The 18,179-nt window shown below is 44.3% G+C and overlaps 1 protein-coding gene across 1 annotated transcript in view; it reads right to left on the reverse strand.

The window, feature by feature from the left end:
• Positions 1–3,430: 3,430 nt before the first annotated feature.
• The window catches only part of LOC125427278 (probable hydrolase PNKD), a 36,123-nt gene continuing 21,374 nt past the window's right edge, over positions 3,431–18,179 (reverse strand). The window contains exons 2-9 of the mRNA XM_048486478.1: positions 16,848–16,963; positions 14,829–14,941; positions 11,021–11,079; positions 10,671–10,763; positions 10,168–10,331; positions 9,810–9,896; positions 7,132–7,247; positions 3,431–5,568 (exon numbers count right to left, since the gene is read on the reverse strand). Of these exons, the coding sequence (XP_048342435.1) occupies positions 5,395–5,568; positions 7,132–7,247; positions 9,810–9,896; positions 10,168–10,331; positions 10,671–10,763; positions 11,021–11,079; positions 14,829–14,941; positions 16,848–16,963 (922 nt within the window). The 3' untranslated portion in view covers positions 3,431–5,394. The remainder of the gene's footprint in view (positions 5,569–7,131; positions 7,248–9,809; positions 9,897–10,167; positions 10,332–10,670; positions 10,764–11,020; positions 11,080–14,828; positions 14,942–16,847; positions 16,964–18,179) is intronic.

The following is an 18,179-nucleotide window of genomic DNA, read 5'->3' on the forward strand; positions in this document are numbered from 1 at the left end:
TTTACATCCTAGTAACCTACTTCCAGGGTTACTGACTTTCATTTTAACAGTGCTCCTGTGCCTTTAATAGTTGTGCTGGGATTAGAGGAAATCCAGCAGGTAAGGCTTTTCCAGGCTCAGCATTTCACATGTCAAGAAAAGCTTCAATTTTTTCTTGTTATATAGCTTTCTTTTTACTTTTTTATTTAAAAATTTTCTTTTGGGGTTCTATCTACCTTCACTTCTCCTGCCAAAAAATGAAATGTGCATTCAGTTGTAATTAACAAAGTATTCTTAGATTGGTTGTGGTGGGTCTTCTGGGCTGTGTGGCCATGGTCTGGTGGATCTTGTTCCTAGATTGTTTGCTCAGGGAGGTTTTATTTCGGTTTGACATCCAAACTGGAACTGGGGTTTTTAGTGCATTCACACAATGGAATGATCAGCCAACCGTGCTGGGAGGTTTTTTTTTTTAAGGTTCCTCTCATATTGACATAATTTTTCTTGCCTCAGTCTGCTGCATCCAGTCAACCGCACACACAGCTGTGCCAACAGGGAGACTTTCTGTGTCAGTAGATGCTGGATGACTAGTGAAATAACTTATGTGATTGTATTGTTGTGATATAGCAATTGCTTATTATGTTTAAAAGCATGAAAAGGTCCAGTGGTGGGGAGGCTGTGCTGGCGGTAGGGCTGGGGCAAGGAAACTATGGGAGAAACAGTAATGTGAATATTCCATAGCTACCACAAATGCCTCTGCAGCAGCAAAGAAAATGCAATAGAGAACCATCACCATGTAGAAGTAGTTGTTTTCTCGTATTTTTCCCTTGTGTACTTGCTACAGATCTATTCTTGTACCGCTTAAATAAACATAGGATTTATTTTCTTCTTTGCCAATAGTGTCATAGTATACTAATCCCCCCCCTTTTTTTTCTCTTTTACAATTTATATGACTTTCTTTGGGGCCCATTCAGCTTCCACATCAAGGAAGTACATTTTTTTTTTAATTCTGGCAAGTGAAAGAGGAAAAAACCCCTCTCAACAATCAAATTGACACATTGCTGCATGGGGTTCTCTATCCCCTCCTATTTTTGTTCTGTTGGAAACAAATGAAAGTATTGTCATGGACTTCTGAAAAGACTGAACACAATTTTTGGAAATGGCTGGGCTGCATTGTTCAGATAGAGCACACAAGATGTCTGCAGAAATATTGTGTTTGGAAAGCGTTCCCCTAGTAGTTCCTACAAATTAGGTGATAACATTTCAGCCAAAACAGCACTGAAAGGCTTTTTAAAAAATAGGAGGGTGAGGCGCTTTTGCATGTGTCTGCATAGAGTTCATTTACAGTTGCATCTGCATGTCTCTGGTTTTTAGTTTTGGTGTTTTTTAGCCACCTGTACTAAAAAACACCATAACCAAAAACCAGACATTCAAATACAATTGCAAATGAACTCCACCCAGACCCATGCTAGTGCAGTTGCAAATAAGCTCCATCCAGCAAATAAGATTTCAACTCCCACCTGCGGATGGACAAAATATACACCCCCCAACACAGTCACTCTGCACTGCACCAGAGAGAAACATGGCTTCTCATGACATACCTCTGAAGATAGCAGCCATAGATGCAGGTGAAATGTTAGGACCAAAAACTACCACACCATGGGTACACAACCTGGAAAACTCTCAATAGCCCATGGTTTGGGAGTTCTGTACTTCCCCAGGCATGCATGGTTCAAATTTGGACAGGAATCATAGCACACAGGCAGAGAGGGATCCTTCACTATTTAGCTTGTTGGGGAAAATGGAAAATGCACATGGACCACATCTGTCAACCTAAGTCAGGGACACAACTAAGAGAAGAGAGAGTTTGGATTTATACCCCCCTTTTCTCTCCTGTAAGGAGACTCAAAGGGGCTTACAAAATCTCCTTTCCCTTCCTGCCCCCAACAAACACCCTGTGAAGTGGGTGGGGCTGAGAGAGCTCCAAAGAGCTGAAACTCACCCAAGGTCACCCAGTTGGCGTGTGTTGGAGTGCACAGGCTAATCTAATTCCCCAGATAAGCCTCCACAGCTCAAGTGGCAGAGCAGGGAATCAAACCCAATTCTCCAGATTAGAGTGCACCTGCTCTTAACCACTACACCACTGCTGCTCTTATACTGTACTGAGATAGTACAAAGACTGTACTATCTGAGACTTTTAAGGAAACAACAACTGAATGGAAAACTCCTGGTGTCCTTTTACCGCTGTGCTATAGAGAGTGTCTTAACCTACTGCATCTGTGTATGGTTCTCCAGTTGCACAGTGGCAGATAGGAAGGCGCCCCAAAGGGTGATCACTACTGCACAGAGGATTATCGGCTGCCCTCTCCCCTCCTTGGAAGAACTCTATAATTCCCGAAGCCAAAAGAAAGCCCAAAATATTCTGAGAGACCCGTCTCATCCAGCACACTCTCTTTTTGAACTGTTACCAACCGGCAGACGATACAGGTCTATCAAAACTAGGACAAAGAGGCTTAGAGACAGCTTCTACTCTAGAGCTGTGGCTATGCTAAACTCCGCGGCTTTGTGTTGATGTGTTTGGGGCTGTGTAGGGATGGGTGGAGGAAGGGGAAAGTGAGGATGGGGTATGAGTCTGAAATTGTGTGCATCGAGGAATGCTGCTATACATTTCGTTGTGCGTGCACGATGACAATAAATGCTTATGCTTATACTAAGAAAAGTATATCATGTAATCAGGCCCTGAACAAGCCTGAAGACAATTGAGCTGTATTCTGTGCTTATTCTCTCCCAACTCCTCTGCTAGATGGGAAGTTCCAATAAAACAGGGGAAACAGGTGGGCTGTAACTGTGATCTACAGACCTGGGTGGGAATCCAGCAAGGCACAAGCAAAAACATAAATGGGCTTAGTGCAGTTCCACTTGTTTAAGATCTGGTGCAACAGCTAGAATTTTCTCCCTATACATTATAACACCCAGAAATAGGCTACACTTTATGTGAATGGAAACGCAAATGGAGATACAATAAGTCTGACTTAGCACAAGCAGTTACTGCTGCCTTTTTCTTGGTGTTTCAGCTTGTACAAGAGGTTTAATGCAAGTGGAAGTATTGCAGTGGATCCAATCCTTGATCTTGATATTCATTACACAGTGAAAAGAGACAGGAGTCCCTGTTCCTCCAAGGCCTTTTGCGGCTGTGTGTCACCTTCTACAGGGAGCATGTTCTTCCACCAGCTTCAGAGCTGTACAGGAGATGAGCAATTGTGTATCTTAACCTCATTGTTGTGTGCTGCTCTGAGCTGATTTGGAAGAGCAGCATATAAATTGAATAAATAAATAGAAAAACAAACCTACAACTTTTCATCTTTTATGAAAAAAAATCCTTCATGCTGAATTAAACACGAATAGATCGGACTGAAATTAATATATCTTTCAATGATTTGACATGAAACACACACAGCATTGTAAACCTTTATTCTCGCACATTTAGGGTGTTTTTGTGTATACTACATGGCCTCAGCATTTGAAAGTGGAAATCAAAATAGCAGCTTATTAAACTTCACAACAAAAATTTTAAAAAGATTTTAAAAAGAATCAAATATTTGTGCAATCCAAAGAGAGGGGCTTTGATTTAATGTAGTGTGTTAAAATATGATAACTTGCATAATGTTTAAGAAATTAACAAACTATTAGCCCTTTGGAACAACTCTGGGTTATTAACAGAGCAACATGTTAACATAAACCTAATTCATATACCTGCACACAACAAGCAACCATATGACCACACTACTGAGGGTCAAGGTGGCTTGCACAAAGAAGTTTTGTCCCAATTTTTTTTTTTGGGGGGGGGGGGGGGGGGGGGAGCATTCACATAATATCATCCCCTAATAGGTCACTTTCTAGATTCTCCCTACGCTGCTACGTAATGTTTCCCAAAGATGGTTTGCAAAAATCTTCTTGGAAAGATCAGAAAGCACATGGGCAAGAAGGTGTGCATTTCTGCCCACACTGACACAATTTCTCTCATCCCATACTACCACAGCACCATCCCTCCTACACATTTTTTTCCCCTACTGTTTCTTTTAAAATGATAACTGCTAGATTATACACATATACAAACATAATCTATGGTCACACCTGCTAATGCCTCTGAATTCCCAGGTTTCATTTAAAAAAGCTAAAGACTCGCTTAAAAAAAAGAAATTTGGAAATTTAGAGGTGCTAAGATTACGGCAGTCATAATGTTACAATATTATACCAATCTACCCTTTTTTTCTTTCAAACGCCAACAAAACCCCAACGGTGAAGTGGTGGGAGGGAAGAAGTAGGGGAAACAACAGGCGAAGGAGGAAAGTGAACACAAACCTCCTGTGCGGATGCTTCATTGCCAGTCCATGTGCAGCTGCACTAACAATGAAATGGTGAATCCTTGTTGTGAGGATACAGCCCAAGTTTGAGTTAAACATCTCCACTCCTGTAAGTTCCTCTACATCTCTCCTGTCAACACACTTGCAAATCAAGTGCATAAAGGAAGTCATCCAGCATACCATGCTCTGCTTCTGGGACTGGCACATGACTCTCACAAGAGGAGAAAACAGGCCTCCCTAATTCCATTGCTGGTCTGGACTTAGGAGTTCTTGCGCTTTGTGGGCAGTTGGAGAAGTGATGGGACACTGCGCACACTATCTGTCTTTCGAGAACCTGAGCCACAAACTCATGTTTGGTCTATTTTGTTCAGGAATCGGCCAACGAACTTGATTGCAGAAACAGTTTTTTTAAAAGGTTCATAGAAGCCAGAAAAGAAGGAACAAACTGGAGATGCGGAAAGGGAATCTCTCTTCTTGGATGTCGGCGGCCCTAGAATGTGCTCAGCTGCCCCAAGACAACAAGAAAGAGGAAGGAGAAGGTTCCTTCCTGTGAGCTTGACAAGAAAAGCTTCAGTTTCACACATGTGCAGTCATGTCTCCAGACACGTGGACAAAATGTTGAAATTGTGCTTGTAACAAGACCCAGGAGAAATAGCAAAAGCTCCCCTGAGCTGACAAGAGGCAGGCACACACACACACACACAAAATTTTAAAAACTGTCACAAATGTTTTCTTCTAAGCATTAATCCCACACCACTTCATCCACCCAGAGCAGGTCAGGTGGGAAACGACAGGGCAGGATACAACAGCTTTACAGACAGGCCGGAGGTTCCATTCTTATGTCACGTTAGTAAGCAATGCTGGCAACCAGAATTTGGGAAAAGAATGAGAACTTTGGTGTTTCTATTCCTTTCCCTTCACATTGTGGGAGAGACCAACATTCAAGTAGATTCCTCTTCAGTAGTACAGCCCATTTTGTGACCAGACTCCTCACAGAGGCAACTGCTGTGTACATCTGGGTATTACTTCTCCAGACTGGTGCCACACCCATGTGCTAGTTTGCCTTGTAGACATCCTTTCGCCGTCGCACTTCCTTCAGCACGCGGGCCCGGAAGATATCCCAGTCCTCATCCCTTTGGCGCTGAAGGCCCATGGCTTCCTGTACCTCCTGACAGTGAGTCCGCAGGAAGGGATTGTATTGTTTCTCCTCACTAATGGTAGAAGGACACTGTGACAGAAACAGAATGGGACAAATGTATTTAAATGACTGGAGGCAACAGGTGGAAATCAGTCATTTATTTGCTACTGACACAGTGTATAACCGACTTCCCTTTGTGATACACCTCTGAAGATGCCAGCCACAGATGCAGGTGAAATGTTAGGAACAAGATCTACCAGACCATGGCCACATAGCCCGGAAAACCCACAACAACCAGTTGAATCTGGCTGTGAAAGCCTTCGACAATACATCAACCAGCAAAGTTCCCTAGAAGAGTGAAGATTTGAATCTGGGTCTCCCTGTGGGGTAAGTCAAGCTCCTTCCACCCAACTCATCCACTTTATGTGTATAACCTCACCTGCCTTTGATTATGGGCCCTGAAAGATTGCCTGCAGGGCATGTGTGGACTACAAACTTCCATTTTCCATGCCCAACCAAATGCTACTATTACAAATCACAACTAATTTCACTTGAAGTTAAGCCACTGGGGAGCCCACCATCTGCTGAGAATTTCAATGTGCAGTCTGCATTAATGGAGCAAGATAATGATGAGGAAAAGAGGATGGAATTAACAATGAACTATCAGAAAAAAGTAGGAAAAATTGGTTGAAGTGAGGCATGTTAGAGGAGGGCAGGGAAAGCTAGGGAAAGCTTTGTAGCAGTTACAGGACAAGGAAGGACATGGGCTCATGGGCCTAGTTAGTGAGGCAGTGGAAGGGCAGGGTTAAGAGCCGAGAAGAGAGAAATCAACAGTAGTGTAGACAGAGAGGTTATTTCTGGACATCCATTATAACTGGCTCCACATGTCTGAGTGTGGGCCACCAGGCCAGTTTAAATTGGCCTCCGGTTTTATAATGAACAATATCACCAGCAGTACTTGTCAAAGAAATTAGTAATACATCACACAGAAAAGACTAAAAAATACAGAGCACGCAACTGAGAGATGGAAGCACTACACTGCAATGTATAATCCCAAGAGCCTCTCACAAAAGCAGATCCCATCCAGAAATCAAAACACTCCCTCCTTCCCATGGATTGAGTCCCTCCTTGCACTCAAATACACTGTCATTTCTGAAAGGGTGTTGCACACATAAAACTAACAGAAACACATGACATGTTATTTTAGTCTTTTGCGATCCTTCAGCAATGAAATACTTTCTGTCTAACAATCCTATATTGTACTTGTCTGGCTTTTCTCCTCTACTTTCTATAAGCCAGATTTTAATCAAACATTTAAAAAAACAAAAACCCAAAATGTCTGGACTAAAACAGACACAGGAAAATCCCTAGACAGGTGTTTCCAGTGGAAGAGGAGAACCAGGAAGCTGCTCTTGGGTGAATGCCATGACACCTGCAGTGGATAGAAAGTTTCAAACAAAAAGGTTCTTGGGGGAAGGGAAACATGCATGAATGCACACCAAATGAAGGGGAGGGGGGAAGGCGATTAAATCTTACATCCATTCTAAATGACATCAACTATCCCGCATTCCAGTTCCAAATGTGAAATGGCAGCTTCTGGTGTACAAAAACCATCTCTCTCTCTCTCTTTTACACACCCACACAGTTTCTCACCGTGCTTTTCTTCTCAACCCGCTGTTGAGTCACCCACTGTAGTTTCTGCTCCAGAAAAGGGTTCTCTGCCTCAAGAAGACTGGCAAACATTAGACACTCTAAGGCGTATTCGTGGCCTAAAGAAAGAAAAGGACATCAATGGTCAATTGCCTTCAAAGCCCAACTAAACCAATGTTCTCTTTCAGCCCTTCTGATTTCATCAAAACTCAAAGTGTGCTTTCTCTTATTCCCTATAATCACCACACTTGGAATCTCATTATGGTTTATTGATTAATTTGGAAAATATTTCTGCCATGACTCCAGAGATATGGTTATGGAGGCTTACAAATAAAAAACTGTTAAAACACAACTATTAAGAACAAGTCTGCAGGGCCTGTAAGACCGAGTTGTTCCACCGGGCTTTGGGGAGGCCAGCCGTTGAGGGTGAGCACCCTCTTTGTCTCTCCCTTTTAACATCTTGGGAGCTGTGACACCTAGATCTACCGTCCCTTCTCTGTATGGGCCGCATTTATAGCTCAATACTGGACGCCAAGTGGAACGCTGTAATTTTATGTTTTAATGATGCTATATATTTATATTAATTATTTATTGTTACGACTGTTTATGTAATATTATTTTGTTGTTCACCGCCCAGAGCCCTCAGGGGATGGGGCGGTATATAAATATGATAATAAATAAATAAATAAATAAATAAATAAGTAAGTAAGTAAGTAAGTAAGAAAGTCAGGGGTATAAAAAGAGAATAAAACAGGCACTGAGCAGCCTAAAATAGCCTTGATAAAGGGCAGAAGCTGACCACAAAACAAGAAAAGGCATCTCAGCTTAAAGTCTGGGAAAAATGGAAAGTTTTTGCCTGGTTCATATGTCTGGTTGCTCCCTGTCTCACCTCTAAACAGAGAACAAGACTTCAGAGGAGGATTTTAACTGGTGGGCTGGGCAATATGGGTAGCTGCATTTTTTCAAATTCTCTGGCCTCAAGCTGTTTGGGGTCTTAGAAGAACCACTTTTAATCACACCAGGAAAAAGACAGGTAGCTAGTAGAGATTTCTCAGCACAGGGCAGATATAATTTCTGTGTCCAGCCTCTGACAATAATGTGGCTGCCACATTTTGGGCCAACTAAAATTTCCAAACAGTTTTAAAAGGCTGCCTCACATACAGCACATTACAGTTATCTAACCTGGATGCAATCAGAAGACAGGTCACTGTGACCAGATCATAGTTTTCGAGGAAGGGCTGTAGCTGGTAAAAGACACTAAGTGCCACTGAGGGATCCTGAGTCTCCAACCATACGCCAAGATCCTGAAACATCCCCAAGCCACGAACCTGCTTCTTCATGGGCAGTGAACCCCACTATGGGATAGGCCAACTCTTCAGAACTCCAGCAGATTTGCTTTTGAGCAGCATCACCTCAATCATGTCTGGACTGAATCGAAGTTTATTGGGCCTGATCCATCCCATTGCTTTCTCCAGGCACCCTGCAGACTTCCACAGACCCACCCACCCAACACAGTTGACAAGGAGAAGTAAAGCGGAGAGTAATCCATATTTTGGTGACACTGCATTTCAAATCCCTGGACAATCTCTCCCATTGGTTTCAGGCAGATGATAAATATCACAGGGGACAAGATGAATCCATGTTGGACCCTACAGCATAAATATTATAGAAACAAGCTGCAGTTCCCCCAGCACCAAGTAAACGTGGAACCACCAACCAAGTCTGCCCCATCCCCCACTCATCCATCCTTTCCAGTAGGATACCATGATTAATAGTACTGAAAGAGGTCCAAGAAGAAGAGTTGTATATCCCCCCTTTCTCTCCAGTAAGGAGACTCAAGGGGGCTTACAATCTCCTTTCCCTTCCCCCCTCACAACAAACACCCTGTGAAGTGGGTGGGGCTGAGAGAGCTCAGAAGAACTGTGACTAGCCCAAGGTCACCCAGCTGGCTTGTGTTGGAGTGAAAAGGCTAATCTGAATTCCCAAGATAAGCCTCCACAGCTCAAATGGCAGAGCAGGGAATCAAACCCAGTTCCTCTAGATTAGAGAATTCAAGGACACATGTCCTTCCTCACTCTTTTGGAAAAGATAATTTGTCAGCAAGACCAAGGCCATTTCCATTCCAAACCTAGGCAGGATTAATGTCTTCAAAGAATGCTTGAGGCTTTGTAGCCACCGCCCACTTGAGCACCTGGCCCAAGAATGGAATGCAGGTCATCAGGTGGTAGTTAAATAGGTCATTCAGCTTATGTGATAGGAAACATGCATGTTCTCCTCTGTACTGTCTCAAAGCTGCTGAAGTAAGGCATAAGCAACATCATGGGGTAATTACTGAGAACTGCAATGTTCCTAAATTAAGTGCAATGCGGTTCTGCATGCACAGAGGTCTGTAGGATCCCACTCTAGTACTGTAGATAGTAGCCTCTATCAACTGGGCACACAGAAATCTAGATTGCATTTGCACACCCAGTCCAGTCTCAATCAAACAGAGGTATGTCCAATATTGAGGTTCAGCTATTCATAGTAGTCATCCATGAGCCCACTAAACAGTCCACCAGCAAGGTCACTAGAAAATATTCTTATCTCCTCCCACCTTCAATTCCAGGGTATGCAGCAACTGCAGTGTCTGAATATGGGCGTGGAATAAAAAAGAAGCTTAAAAGAGCTATTGCCGCATTCACCTGGCCACAGAAGTGTATCTTCCGCCAGGTCAGCTGCTGCATCTAGTGAAGCCAGCATTGTTTCTGCAGTCCCTTCAAAAATACGGCCTACATAGATAAAGAACAAGCAGTTAATTTAACAAAGGACAACGACATCAGCTGCCCCATCTCTATATAAAACTACTCCTGTTATTCACAGGTGACTTTCAATCACTTTCAATCAAAGGTTTCTAGATGCCTCTGTGTTAACTAATGACTGGAGGGGACAAAATCCTATTCCTCAATGGTGGAAATCAAAATCTTCCCTGGGAACAGAAGTAGGGGCAGTGGACTTTCTCTTCCTCACCCCATGCCATATTCCCTTCAACTGCTAACTTACCACAGCCAGAGAGGAAGAGGAGGTCTCCTGAAAAGAGAGAGGCTGGCCCTTCAAAAGGTTTCCCATCCAGCACATAGACCATGTGCCCCACTGTGTGTCCGGGAGTGAAGAGGGCTTTGAAGTTCAACCGTCCTATCATGATTGTCTCCTTGTCTGAGAGGGGACTGGAACACAATAATGCGTCACAAGGAGAAAGGAGTAGCCTATAGCCAGCCTAGAAAATCTGTAAGGGCTTGGCATGCCGTTCAGAATACTGGGGGAGGGGAGGTGTCCCCTGTGGGAAGAGAGGTATCCCCTGCAGGGGGGGAGGTGTCCCCTGCTTGGCTGAACACTTCCTGTGGACAAATGTGTAGCATAGCAACTCTCTTTTTGTAGAGATGGAGTACCACAGTGTCTTTATTACAGCCCCCAACCAGGAAGGGCTAACGTGAGGGTTTGCCTTTCCATTCCAGGGGAACATTTTATCTGTGCACATGACCAACAGGTGATCAGAAGTCACTCACTCTGTAAGTTCAGGGATGTCATCACAGCTGCTGCCATACACCCTGCAGGAACTGTGTCGTCGCCGTAGTGCTGCATTCCCTCCACTGTGATCCCTGCAGGACGATGTTCATTAAGCAACAAAGAATGCTTGTCTTTCCCACTAATCCTCATCTCTCTTCCCTGACGTCAGTGCTCAGAAAAAAGGTTTATTTCCAATTAAGACACAAGGAGGGAATTTCCTCACAGAGATCCCAAAGGTTACAGCCTTCCCTACCAATGCTGCAAAGGGGCTGCTGAGTATTCTCGCATATTTTCAGGCATCGCAAGTCTTCAGCTCAGCAAGGGAAAGTGGAAACAAGGAGTGTCTTACCAATGCTTGTGAGTGCACAGGATGGCCTCCAGAGTCACCCCCTCTTCCTCGATAACTGCCTACAGAATAAGAAATGAAAAATGCTTATGAGAGAAGTTGCTGCCCTGCACCCCATTAAGGCAGTTAATGATGTTAGCCCAAAAAACCAAAAACCTCAATTTCAATGGCAGGAACACTTCCTGATTTCCCCCATACTCCAGCTCCAGCCCCTTGTCTGACAGCAATGGGACCTTTCATGGCTTCCAGAGCAATGCCAGCCCTCGACCCCCACTGGACAGCAGAGACATGTTTTATTGCTTTGAAAGTGATGCCCTCCTCTCGCACACTGCCCTCGATTCCTCCCCTGACAGCGGGGAAACATTCCTCAACTTAGAAAGTGAGGTGGAGCCAGAAGACAGTGGCAGCAGCCTGGACTAGGAAGAAGTGGCAGCTGTCTGTAGAAAGACATCGGGCTGTTTAGATCCACCAATGGGAGACCAGCCGGCCGTGTAAGTGCACCAGCTCAACCAAGAAGCATTATCTGGCAATGACAGCTCCGAGCTAGAACCATCTTACCAACTCCCTGGCAATCCTACCCTCTCTCAGAGCATGCCCCCAGCACCCAGAGCAAGCTCCCCCTCCAGTCCACCACCCCCATTGGAAAGATGCTGCTGCTAGCTCCACTGTGACCAGGCCAAGTGCCAAAAGGCAGTTAGATCATAGGTCCAGTGGCTTTAAGTGGCTCACAGAATCTGCTCCAAAGAACACGGCAAGATGACTCAATCCACTTTCCCTGGACAATAAATAAAAGAGGCTGCAAACAGCTGCTTCTCCACAGAAGGCAACACAGCGCCTCGTCTCTCTGCTGCTCTGCCCTGGACCTGCATCCTGTTCCTGAACTCCTGTCACTCTGCTTGTCTCTTTGACTCTGGCCTGGACCTGGACTGCTTCTGGACTCTGCTGTACTTTTTGCCAGTGAACCTCAGCCTGGGACTACGCCTTGACTACCGCTTCGGCCTTCTGTTTTGGAACTGTGCTTACTCCACTGTGCCTGAACTCTGGACTGTCCTTGACTCTTACAGGAGGTTTCATGCCACTCCGGCTCAGCCAGTGGCCAGACCTTGACAGAAATACTTGTTTATCTCAAAGGATCTCCTTGCTTAAACTTGAATTATCCCCAGCATAAGAGAGGAGCATCATATTTATTTAGTTAAAGCATTTTATGCTGCCTTTCCACCCAAACAGGGTACAAAAGGCAGTGAATATTTAATTTCTCTGCCTGAAAAATCAATTCTATTTCATTTGGAGCAAAGGATGGATGATTAGATTCTTTCTAGCCAAGTTCTCACTTCACCATTTGGAACTGAGCCAAAAGCAGAGGAAGACTGATATTTACTTTATGGGGAAGAAGACATTTGCTAGTTCAACAGAACTGCTCAGGAGGATGTTTTTATAAAGGGAATATTCTGTTTATTGTACATATTAGCCTGCTCTGACTGCATTACCTTTTTGCATTGTTTATGATACATCAGATTTGTGCCTGGGTTTTGTTCTGTTTTTGGGGTTGTCTCTATTTTTTTGTGATCCTAGCCCTACTGCATTGTTTGTTGGATATCTCATACCAGGTGATTACATTATCTTATGCTGTATAATCTGCCTTGAGTCTCAATGAGAAAGGCAGCCTATACATATAGTAAACGAGTAAATGAATAAAATGAGCAAATAAAACAAATAGTTCGAAGGCTCTGAATTAAAGTTGAGGAGGGTTCCAATGAACTGAATCCTGTGAAGGGACAGCAAAAAGAGGGTGCAGAGGCTGCTCTTCCCTGCCACTGTATCCCTTTGACCCTTGAATAGTTGCTGTAGAGGATCAGCAGATACTCATGGGCAAAATGCTGTGAGGCACAAGGGCTGCAGTGAGGAAGGGAGATCTGGTAGAATCACTCCCTCTCCCTTCTCTTCTAGCAGAGGCAGAACAGCCAAGCAAGCCCATAGAGTCAAACTGCCTCCCTTGCACCAATTAAACCCTTGTTTGCTTTGGCAGCATTGTCTTCCAAGGGGGGATTTTTTTTATTTTAGCCCCTGCTACTGCCTACAGTTTTTCTTTCATGGGGATTCACATAACAGCGCTTTAAATCAGCAGGCGCCTAGGCAAAACTCTTTAAAGGAAATGCTGGCTCATCGAGAGATACAGTTATTGTTCATAGCTGCCCGCACCCTTTCAGTCAAAGTCTAGATATTAAACCTTTTTTCTTTTGGGCCCCTGGTCTAGCTGTCTCATTCATCAGCTTGACATGCCTCTGCAGTCTGCAAATGAACAAAGCACCCAGCTGCTTTCTGGAGTATAACAAGATGAGCCAGCTGGACGGGAGCCTTTGAAAAAGAAACAGAATAGGCCCCCAAGTAAGAGGATTGGTGCTCATCATGTGGGGTGTCTGTAACCTTAGAATGACCTTGGCTGTAGCCAGCTCCTACACTACTGACTGTTTTCCAGTCCATCTACAGGGAGATACAGTCTGTCCTCGGAGGGAAGAGGCAGGGAGGAGTAGAATATGTCAAGAGAAGAGGGCAGCAAATATTTCCTAGGCCGGGTGAGATATCAGGCTAGAACAAATGTATACAGTATTCTGAATAACAAATCAACTGCAAACATATAAAGGAAATTGTATGATGAGCTCTCCTTCAGTGCCTCAGCAACATTCTACTGGCATCCATTCTACTAGAACTGAAGCATCAGAGATGAGGCAGTTAGAGATGAGTAAACCTGTATTGTCGAAGGCTTTCACGGCCGGAATCACTGGGGTGCTGTGTGGTTTTTGGGCTGTATGGCCGTGTTCTAGCAGCATTCTCTCCTGAAGATGCCAGCCACAGATGCAGGCGAAACGTCAGGCGAGAATGCTGCTAGAACACGGCCATACAGCCCAAAAACCACACAGCACCCCATAAGTAAACCTGTTCCAAAAAAGTTACGACAAGAACAGAAAAACAGGAGAGAATGTGAGGGGTCACATCTAGGTTAAAAGACCTGAACTGGATTAATGGTCACAACTTTCCTCCAAAGAATGCTGGAAACACTAGTTTGATGAAAGTATTGTGAATTCTCAAAATCCCTGCTCCACTCACAGAACAAGTCACAGGAGAATGAATAGCTGTTGAACTGGTCTATAGTGTAGTTATGTCCAGAGAAAATGGGTACTGGTTGCCTTAGTAAAAAATACAAATTTCATATCTCATAAAGAGAACGTAAACACACACATCTGCTAGAATTGGAACCCAATATTTGCTGCCTGATGAGAGGGTGCCCAGTCTACAAACTGCACCATGATTTAAATGTCCATATCCACAATAAAGGGACCCAGCCCACTCCACTCTCTGCACTCCAGAATAGTGGCTGGAATTTCTTCCTGTAGCACAACACATTATTTGGGTTTATTTTCCTAGACTTAGCCCTTGCCTTAAGGGGGAAATTGGTCCACTTCAACAAAGGCATTCATGTACCTTTTTTGTTCCTTTTCTCTACTCATGCCATTTTGCAACCTCCATGAACGTTAAACATTCTTCTAGCATGTGTGCCAGGCTTATAAGCCTATTTTGATAGCCATAAGTTCTTGCCTCAGTATAAAAAACTAAACCAGACAACACAGCCTTCTATTCCTTTAGAGTTGTAGGTACTGGATACACTGGTAGGAGGGGGACAATTCCCTCCCCAGTTTCTTAACAGATATTTTAATTTACAGGCATATTGAATGAGAAAAGACTTGCTTGAGAGGAAGGGATCAAACTCCCACCCTGTTTGGTGGGTTGGGATGTCCCACTTTGTCTCCCTCACCTGCACAGCCGAAGGATCAGAAGGGTCCACAGCAATAGCACAGTTTGAGCCAGTGTCGATAACGAGATAGCTGTAGTTATTGGACAAGACAGGAATTGGCAGGATCTTCACTCCTGGGGTGACAAAACAAGGAAGACAGCAGGAAAGTCAGAAAAACATACACTAGAAGATGAGAATGCAAGTAATGGAATCCATGTCTCAGTCCAGCAATGAAAATGAGAAACAGAAGCTTTTCAAGAACCAAGGTAGAGATGTAGGAATCATCATCAGATATAGGAATCATCAGGGCGGGTGGGGCGAGGGAGAGAAAAAGGTATTTCCTAAGTACTAGAATGGTAGGTCTTTTATCCATAGTTTGTATCCTTGTTTACACCTTTCTCACCTCCCCTGAGCCAGGCCCCTTTTTTCTATTCTGCCTTCCTTAGGGAGACTGGAGGTGGAAGAGACAGGAAATAATGTACACAAAAACATGTCTTGAATTTCTGACAAAGTATCTAGATATTACCATTGCACTGCATATTATCACACTGCTACCTACAACTTCTCCTCATATGCTTAGCATCAGGATTCTCACATACAATTCAGTCCTATAACCTGTAACAGTAATTTGAGAAGGAAGCACAACAGGTTTTTAAGCCAACTTTAAATTTATGATAGAACTCTAATGGTGCTGTAGTGAGAACCAGGTGGGGCCTAGTTCTCACTGAAGTGGTAAATCTATATCTGGGCTGTACCACTTCAAACTGTCAAAACAGAGAACTGAAGGCTGTTCGTCCATCGAAAAAAAATAATTTTACTCCACATAGAAAATCACATGCTAGAGAGATTTCTAGCCAAGCTTTCTCTCTTACATGCCAGTGCTTTATGTGGAGCATTTAATCTTGAAAGACGCCCCCCCCCCCTCCCCTCACGCAGTCTAAAGTTGGCCTGCTGGACACAGACTTACCACCTCCACTAGAATTAGACCTCTCACTCATAATGTATCTGAATATATCCACTCATTTTCACTACTGTATGAGAAAGCTGTGAAGAGGGTGAAGGGCCACAAAGTTTTTGTTCTTGGATCGGAGCAGTAGAGGTTGATAAGAGTTTCACTAAGGCCGTTTCCGCATGGCCCATTTATGACGGCCTGGGGGCGCCAAAAAAGGCGCCCCCAGGCCGCCGTTCGCACAGGCGCCGCTGCTGCAACACAGCAGCGGCGACCTGACTCCTCTTCCCTCCCCAGGGCGGCGTCAAGCCGCCCTAAACAACCCTTTAAAGGGTTGTTGTTGGGAAGGGAGCGTCTTCCCTGCGGCGTGGTGCGAACCCAGCGCCGCCGGAAGACGCTGTCTCCATCTCCGCCACACTTACTGTGTCTTCCTCGTTGCCTGCGGGGCGTCGCAGCCCCGCCCACACTGTCCTCCGACCTCCAGGGGTCGGAGGGCAGCGTGGGCGGGGCTGCGACGCCCCGCAGGCGACGAGGAGGACACCGTGAGTGAAGCGGGGGAGGGCGCAGAGGCGGCTCCGTGCGGAGCCGCCTGCCGCCTGCCGGCCTCCCCTTCGCCTGCTCGCACGCTTGCGTGCGAGCAGGCTCCTGCCCCCACGCCGACAGAACTCCTGCCGGCGTGGGGGCGCCTCCTGGCCGTGTGGAAACGGCCTATGAGATTTTTTGTCACAAATGGGGGCAAAAAAGAGATGGCATTAAAACATGCAAATAACTGCACGCACAGCAGCTTGTTGCAAGTTCAACTCATGTCAATGATCACACTTCAAAAGGCTGCAACTTGTTATATCTCTTTCAACAATTTAGTCACAAGCAGGTCTAGAACTTTGCACATGCTTAACAGGGAAACCCTAAGCATGGTAAAATGTAACCTTACTCATTCAGATGTTATGTATAACTCATTCCAGTTGCCGTATCAGAATCTAGACTCTGTATCACACACACAACACATTATCTGTCATGAAGTTTATTTCAGCTAATTAGAGAGTGCAGTGCACACAAGACCCATAAATTCAGTGAAGAGTCCTGGCACTTACCACTGAACACCAGAGGCTGCGTGATGGAGTGGCCTTGAGGATAACGTTCCCGTGCTTTCTTCATCTGACGCTTGTAGAACAGGTAGCCCAGACGGGTGTGGGCATAGAGATTATACCTGCAGGACAAGGAGAGACAAATCGTGAGGAAATGAAGTCGAGTCTGCTCACTTACAAAAGTTTGCCCCACTATTTTCGTTAATATGAACCTTAACCAAGCAAACAGTCATTAACTCAAGCAGTCAGGGTGTCACTAGGACAGACTGACAGACAGTTATAGCAAATATCGAAATCACTGAATCTCTCAGAGGACAGACCCACCAAGTTCCTAGCTATCCAGTCACACAGGCAACACTGCATCAGGGTATTACTTGCCTTTTTCATGGGTTTATTAGACACTTGTCACATGTTGAAATGAACAGTCAGGTAACACGGTTCACCTGTTAATTTAAGATTACTTTTTACTAGAAAGGATTTCTAAGGGTGCCTACAGAAATGTCATTCAACAGAAGCCCATGGAAAATTTTGTACTAAAGAACGTGGTCCAATTCCTCCTGCCTGTATTCTTCTACAACCACAAATCCCTGGCTATTCCCACAACAAGAATATTCATTTTGAATCCCATGTTTTCAAGTATGTTAAAGACTGGTTTTCAACACAGTTGGCATGCTTTCCCAGTTAAACCCTCATTTAGCACTAGAAATGTAAAATTCCAGTAATTTTCTGGAAAAAAGCAGAAATTTGGGGGGAAATTGAAATATATATAATCGTACAGTCTTATCAAACCTAAATTAATTTTACTGCCCTAATAGCATAAAATGCATCATTTATAATTCATTTAACATATAAAATTCCAATATTTAACATATTTATGGAATTTGAAATTTATAAACGCCTCAGTTTTCTACAGGTAGCTGCAGGTAAAGCCTTCAAGAGGAAACCGCAGCCAGACAGAGTTAAGTTTTCCTTTTCTCATCCTCCTTTCAGCCCTTTAAGGGGCTTTTCTAAAAAGTTCATAGTAGAGATGCTGCAGTTTATCAGTGAAGGGATTTACAGGGTTTTCCTACCCCGGTGTGGAGACACTCTTAGTGAACAAGGGATATACATTCCCAAGAGAACAGCCTGGAACCAACCCAAGTTTACTTGAGCCAAGCAATGATGCTGCCAGCAACAGTATGAGGAAAGCTTCTCTTCAGCCAGCATTCAGCCCTCAAAAATATTTTCAGCATTAGATTTTGGCCTGGGAGAAGGCAGAAAAGAGGGCCCTTAAGCCTACGTAAAATATATTTTCCTCTATATTGAGTAAAGTAGTCAGCATTCGTCTAGAAAAAGTGA

Source organism: Sphaerodactylus townsendi, linkage group LG02, assembly GCF_021028975.2.
Source record: "Sphaerodactylus townsendi isolate TG3544 linkage group LG02, MPM_Stown_v2.3, whole genome shotgun sequence".
Lineage (NCBI taxonomy): Eukaryota > Metazoa > Chordata > Lepidosauria > Squamata > Sphaerodactylidae > Sphaerodactylus > Sphaerodactylus townsendi.